Consider the following 7546-nt stretch of genomic DNA (forward strand, 5'->3'; position numbering starts at 1 on the left):
AAAAAACTTTCACTCCTAACGGACAGGGGATAGCAAAGAGGTGTGAGGTTACTTCACTTTATCAATCTGGCTTAAGAATTGCACCCCTTCCACCAATCTTCCTCATTTTTCCTGGGCAGAACTGGAAAAATATGGTGAGTTTTGATTAAGCAGTTTCTCTAGGATCCCTTTGAAATCTTCCCTTCCTACCTATAGGTACCTTCCTACCTATATGAGGGGACAGGGAATCATTTTGTGGCAATAATCAGACAATAAAGAAGGAGGGCAATCAATCATGTAAACTTAATGCAACCATTCCAGATTGTTTACCCAGCTCAGTTATTCCTTTGATTCTTTTGTTAGCCATCTATGGCAATTATTTTATTAGCCTTTATATGCTCTTCTTCTCAGCTGTTTTAAAAAAGGTGCATGTAAAATTGTATTTTACAGTTTTGGACATGCTTGTGTGAACAGGTTTTATTCTGATTTCAACTAAAGGCATTATATGACTTCCTATATCTCATTTATAGGCAACATTTGGTCTATTTCACAGACATTTCTCTTGAGCTCAGTGGGACTTACTTCTGAATAAACCTGTTTAGGATTAGGCTACAAGAAAGAGGTGGAAAACGCTGAATTTGCTAACACAGGCTGCATGTTTAAACAAACAAACATTTATTGGTTAAATGGTCATCACAAACCAGAAACAGTATTTGTGGATCTTTTGCAAGTACAAGTGCAAATGGAAAAAAAAGGGGGGGTGAAATAGATTTTGTTAGGGTGCTAGAATAAGATGCATTTTTTTAAAAAAATGAAATGATGTATTATAAATAGGTTTGGGCAGAGTGGTTTCTGTGAATAATTTGGCAATGAATTGGTATGGGAAATGAAGCACTACTGAAACATTACTTCCACATGGAGGGATTTGAATTTGTGCATTGCTAAAAAGATACTGGTAAGGAGGCTAAATTTTAAAAAAGTTTCGATAAAAAGTTTAAAATACAATGAGATGATGTAACATGATATGGATTCTTAAAGTTACACAAAAAGAGACGTAGCTTAGTTTAGACTCACTTTCAGCCCCATCAGGCAGTAGAGCACACTGATGACACTCATTGGCAGCACATAAAAGAGGCAAGAGGTTAACTGGATGATACAGTTGTAGATCCACATGGGCTTGACCACAGCACATGTGGCAGAGCCGGGGACTTCCGTGTGATTTGGAAAATACTGTAGCATAATGCCATGGATGCTGGTGTTGGGAAGAGAGAAGAGGACAGACAGGAACCACAAGGCAATGATGATCCTCAGAGCGTGCCCCCTTGTGCACTTCAGCTTGGCTCGGAAGGGGTGAAGGATGGCCACGTATCTCTCTATGCTGACTGTGGTGACATTCAGGATGGAAGCAAAGCACACAGTCTCAAAGAGAGCAGTCTTGAAATAGCATCCAACTGGTCCAAACAAGAAGGGGTAGTTGCTCCACATTTCATAGATTTCCAAGGGCATCCCAAAGAGCAATACCAGCAGGTCTGAAATGGCAAGGCTGAAGAGATAGTAGTTAGTGGGTGTTTTCATGTTCCGGTGCTTGAGAATCACCAGGCACACTAAAAGGTTTCCAGACACCCCAACTATGAAAATCAAAGCATACACCCAAGTCATAGGCAGGAACAGGTGGCTTCGTCTGGGTCCATATAAAAAGGCAAGGTAGTCCTCAGTGCTATTGAAGTATCTCCTCATGAGCGGTTCTACTTCCTCTGTGCAGTGAATACACAAAGATATATTAGTGATCCAATCCATTGTAGGGGTAGTTGATGAAGACTCTCTTTTCTAGGTTCAATATGACTGTCCAAGATTTGCCTGTTCCAGATTGTTCACTTTTCCAAGTAGAAATGTGACAAAGTGGGAGAGAGAGAGAGTGATTGAGAGAAAAAGAGAAATTGTTTAGGGAAGAGGGAGTGGGGAGAGACGGGAGAGAGAGAATATCCTTTCAGACTTGACAGCATAAAGGCGCTGAAAGAAATAGTGTGTGTGTGTGTGTGTGTGTGTGTGTGCATTTGCTGTTTTAACTGGTCCCTTGTGAAGAGTCCTTTCGACATCAAGCCCCTCCTTTCCCATATACTCATTGGCTAGCTACATGAATCAATTATACATTGATCGAGACGGTCTTGGCTACTTGTATCAGCTTTCCTGACAGATACATTCACTGAACAAGAAATAAAAGTGGAGGGGAAGAAGGTGGGAGGAATGGAGCCTTGAATATGAAAGCTTTGATGTAAGGCCACCTGTAAAATTCTTAACCTTGTTAGAGGCTGAAAGTCAAAGGGGAGGAATGTAGGCTTTGTGCTGAAGGTTAACCAAAAGTTATGCTAAAGCAAATTCTTTCAGTTGGAAGCTGCAGTGATTTTGGTGGTGGGAAAACACTGTTTGCCATGTATAGGGTTATTACCCTTACTGATTTGAGTGTTCCATGTTAAATAAGAGATAAACCATGGCAATAGATTGGCTTTTCACAGTAGAGATCTATTTAGAGAGCAGTCCTCTGTATTTGTCAGTTTCAATGTGTCCACAGTGCATGCATGGAGGTGGAAATTCACCACATTAGAACATGACATCAATGCAGATCTGAGAAAGTAGTCAACCTGCAGAACAAACAAAATGCTAAGTATTGTCAGGTATGATGCATATGTGCAATGATGTATTTTTTATCCTTAATTTTATCATTAGTGATATCTCAGGAGCTAATCAAGGAGCAGGTCTACAGTTCAGGGTTACTCCTGGGTCCCCTCGCTGGATCGTCACCTTGTAGTGGTGAGTGGGCTTGTGTGTTCCAGAGAAGCCTGTGAGCGATGCCGTCGGGAGTCATGTACTCCCAGCACGGTCACTCATGGTGGTAAGGTCAAGGGAGAGGAACCAGACAAAGAATGATCCAAGAAAGTCCTCAACGGCAGAACAGGCAGAGGATAACAATGTGTATGTTACAATGGCTGTGAAGACAGATGAAGGCTGCAGCAGATAAAAGACTTCCAATCGTCGTGGTACCCATGCCATTGGATCAAAGCCTTTTTCTGTCAAGATTGTGTGTTGAGCGTGGTGCGCTGATCTCCCCACATAAAACAAATTCACGCACAGGCGTCTTCCATAACAAAAGTCCCATGGCGATCGGCAAATGGCGACGGGGGCAGGACTGTGAAATCTGGAAGCCCCTAGTCATGGACTGGTACATTGGCGGTGGATACAGATTCAGATGGATCCATTGTTAAAGACTATATTTTGGAAGATAATCTTACTCAGTCACGAGTGATCATCAAGAAGAAGACTCCTGGGTCCAACATTGTCACTGGAGGCTCAGGTGGTCTTTGTGGCTAAGAGTGCCTTTTTCCAGCTATGGCTGATTCACCAGCTTCAGCCCCTTTTGGACAGAGATGACTTGCCACAGTATTCCATGCTCAGGTAACTTCCAGATTGGATTATTGCAATGTACTCTGGGGGGCTGCCCTTGAAGATGACTCGGAAACTTCAGCTGGTCCAAAATGCAGCAGCCAGATTATTAGCTGGGGTTCCCGTTAGATCTCATATAACCCGTGTTTTAAAGCAGCTGCATTGCTTGCCAGTTCATTTCCAAGCCCAGTTCAAGTTGCTCACATTAGTTTTTAAAGCTCTAAATGACTTAAGTCCCAAATATCTGACAGACTGCCTCATTCCTTGCAGACCCTCTCGAGTGTTGAGATCAGCAGAGGGGCCCTTTTGGTAGGTCCACCATCTTCAGAAACATGGACAGGGTGGCCTGAGAGAGGGCATTCCCTGTGGTGGCCCCTAACTTGTGGAACCCCCTTCCCACAGAGGTGCATCTGGCAACCTCATTATACAGTTTTAGGCAAATGCTGAAAACACACCTCTTTACCCTGGCCTTTGACGCCTGAGATGTATATTTTTAGGATTTACCCTATTTTGTGATTTTAGGTTGTTTTTAATGCTGTATTTTAAAATAAAATACAGGGGGGACCTTTGGTTGAAGGGCAGGGAATAAATGATGATGACGATTATCCTGGGTGGGAGGGAGAATCAGGTCTCAAACCTCCAGTCTTGATGTACGTTTCAACTAGGAGAAGCAACAAACTAGACATCTATATGCCATGCATGCAACATTGCAAGGGCCCCCTCATTTCCTTACATCAACTGTACACCAAAAGACTAGTACAAAGTAGACCAGCAGGGATTCCTTTTAATTTAGGGAAAGTTTTCCTATTGGTATTTTAAAGATGGGCATTTTAGAAACATTTAAATAATTTTTAAAACAATGTGAAACTCATTCTTATTCTTGAGGAAATTTGAGTATTGATTTGAGAGACTCCTTTCTTCTCAATATATTAAACATATTTTTTCTGGATTCTTCATCAAGAATTGCTCTGTACCCATTACACTTCCCAGCTTCACCATTACAGTTTCTTGAAGGTGAAATGTTTTCTATTCTGGCCCCAATCCCCCACTCCCACCCCACAAAGTGCATTGGACAATGAGCAACTATTTTTACTGCACTCTGAAAATCTGCCCTGAGGAGACAATAGAAATATCAGTTGATGGACTTTCACCTCCAGAGTATTTTAGGCTGCTCTCCTATACACACTGATGTGGGAGGAAGCCCCATTGAACTCAGTGGGCCTTACTTTTATGCAGGTATGTTTGTGACTGTGCTGTTAGGAATCGGTGACCTATCAGAAAACCTTATACTTTCAAGTATCAGTTTGTAAATGTTTAACACAGGCTGTTAGTCCTAGATCTTTGTATTTCACAGACGAAAGTGTAAGCATGGTCCGATGTCTTATCTATTGATATTGCAGTGTTGCATCTTTAGAATAAATGTCTAAACCTTTTCATCCCAAGCATTGCATTCCCCGTTGGCCAACCCTCAGAAGGACATATGCCATCAGTGGACATAGCCAAAGCAAAAATAGGTGTGGTCAGTGTGGGTGGGATGACTGTATGTTCGTTCTATCTTGTAGACCCATACAGACCACACATACCAGAGAGAGGGGGGGGGAGAGGATTGTCAAAGTGCTTTTTTGCACCGGCTCATCTTACTCATACTTGTGTAGAACAGCCCCTTTATAAATGCACTGCAATTTGAAGCTGGAGGCAGTGTCCTTTGATATTATTCCAGTGATAACTTTAAGATCAATAAAAGCAGTGAGCCAGGGGTGGTGAGGGGGGGCAGTGGCAGCAGTGCTGCTGCTGCTGAAAACGCTGGAGCAGTTGGGAGAGCTCCAGAGATAGGAAGGAATGCTCTGATCTGCGTTGATGTTTCCCAAGTGCTGGCAATGGCTCAGGAAACATCAAAGCAGATTGGAGTGGTCCAATCTGCTCAGTTGTTTTCCGTGCTCATCTCACTGCTTCTTTTCTCAATGGTTCTCAAGAACTGGGTCAGGTCTATATTTGTAGTAAAGAGAAGTTCTGAAATGATGAGCTGGTACTGTTTTCTCAGTTTGGCAAGTCATTGTGCATTAGATATGACAAGGCAGCCGGCTATTGCATGTTCTAGCAGATAAAGAGTGGTGAGCATCCAATTCAATATGTAGAAAAAGGGGGTCAGAGACCAGAATGCTGAAGTATTTTATAGAAAACTGGTTTTATTGCGAGAAAAATATTCTGCAATAAAATCAGTTTGGGCTTCTTTGAAAAAAATCTCGCAATAAAACCAGTTTTCTATAAAATACTTCAGCATTCTGGTCTTTGACCCCCTTTTTCTACATATTGCATGTCTAGCCTATCTTATTTAAATTTGCACTTTCTACAGCTGTTAGTATTTAAGAACTTTGTCTGACATAAATAAAAATGTGAGCCCTGAATCCATCATAGAGGCAGGTGGTGCTGTGAACTAGATATATGCCATGCACGCAACATCAGTGTCACAGCAGTGGAGGAGGGAGGAGGCAGCGGGGAGCAGCTCAGGCAAGTCATGGAGTAACATTCCTTACAGGCCGGTCTGAAAGCAGGAAGCGGACTTAGCCAGCTCCAATAGGGAGGGGGGAAAGCAGAGGGTTGAGGTGCTTGTAATAATTTCACTGGTGAGACTACATCCGCATTTCCTCAAGGCTTTTTGGGTATTTTGCATGCAGGGAAATATGAGGGAGAAGACAGATAAAGTAAGATGCAAGAGACATGGGGCAAAGAACAATAATTTATAACTGCAATAAAATGTCAGGGACAAACGTGTGCACCATCATTACCAGCCCCAATATAACTTGCATCATATTTTATTCTGATGCAATAAAATCATAGACCAGGAGTTTACAACCAAATGGTGGCCCACTGGACAAATAAAAAGACTGAGGAATTCTACCTGCACATTCAGTGGCCATCCCAGATGTGAAACTGTGGTGCTGGATGAGTGGTGGCTATCCTAAAGGAAGCCACTGGAGTGGAAGTGTTGGGGTCTTGATCCATTGCTTCACACAACCTTCTAAAAGTGGCCGTCTGGTTGCTGACCAATATAGATTTTATCAAGACCTATCTCCCTTTCAATCAGCTCTAATATTCCTCGGAGCTCTTCACTCACACAAGAGACAGTGATAGCCTCCAAATTGGATCAGGGGTGTAGTCATCCAGGGTCTCGGGGGGACTTTAACACCTTACTTTTTTGGGAGCAGGCCCCCAGCCAGGTCCCTATGTCTCCAGTGTACTATAAGCCAATCAGCATGAAAGAGGAGTGTGTTAGTCACTGAGAAGAGTCTTCTAACATGTTTCCTTGTCCTTTCCTGCTGATTGGAGCTTATCAGAGTGAAAGGGGGTGAGTAGGCCACTGAAAAGACAGTAGCTAACACTCTCCCCTTTCATGTTGATTGACTCCTTGGGATGTCTGTTGTTGCAGAGGAACGACTGAGGACTGAGGAGTGTGGAGATTATGACAGAGAGTGAGCAAGCGAAGGGGTGTGGCCGTGAGGGGACATGGCATGACAGTGATGAAGGGACCCTGCACTTATGAATTTGACATTACACTACTGACTTGGATGGATTTAAAAGAGGATTAGACAAATTCATGGAGGATGAGGCTATCAATGGCTACTAGCCAGAATGGCTATGCTCTGCCTCCATAGTCGGAGGCAGTATGTTTCTGAATACCAGGAGGAGAAAGCTCTCTTGAACTCAGGTCCTGCTTGCAGGCTTCCCATTTGGGCATCTGGTTGGCCACTATGTGAACAGGATGCTGGATTAGATGGGCCACTGTCATGATCCAGCAGGCTCTTCTTACATTCTTAATAAATGAATCAATGCTCATATCTAGTAGGAGGAAAGTCTTGTTCTTTATATCTTTTGCTTCCTATAGCAAGCCATTTGTGTGAAGCCGCTCTGGTGATTTTTTACTTTCCACTGGCTTCAAATACACCAGAGAGTTGTCAATACAGAGCAGTCGCCATATGAGTATGTTTCCAGAAAGCACCATGCTGATATTTGCATGTGTGAAGTAGATTGGAGACTTGGTGCTCTGGAGTGTGGTTCATCACATGATTCCAACTCTTGAGTTCATCACCGGCTAAAGGAAATAAAAGTCATTTTTTCAACATTTCAATCC

The 7546-nt window shown here is 42.8% G+C and overlaps 1 protein-coding gene across 1 annotated transcript; it reads right to left on the reverse strand.

Moving 5' to 3' along the window:
- Positions 1-740: 740 nt before the first annotated feature.
- On the reverse strand, positions 741-2017 carry NMUR2 (neuromedin U receptor 2). Its single transcript, XM_061621951.1, has one exon. It carries the CDS (start codon positions 1774-1776, stop codon positions 1039-1041), a length of 738 nt encoding a protein of 245 aa, XP_061477935.1. The 5' UTR covers positions 1777-2017; the 3' UTR covers positions 741-1038.
- Positions 2018-7546: the final 5529 nt, after the last annotated feature.

Source organism: Rhineura floridana, chromosome 3, assembly GCF_030035675.1.
Source record: "Rhineura floridana isolate rRhiFlo1 chromosome 3, rRhiFlo1.hap2, whole genome shotgun sequence".
NCBI lineage: Eukaryota > Metazoa > Chordata > Lepidosauria > Squamata > Rhineuridae > Rhineura > Rhineura floridana.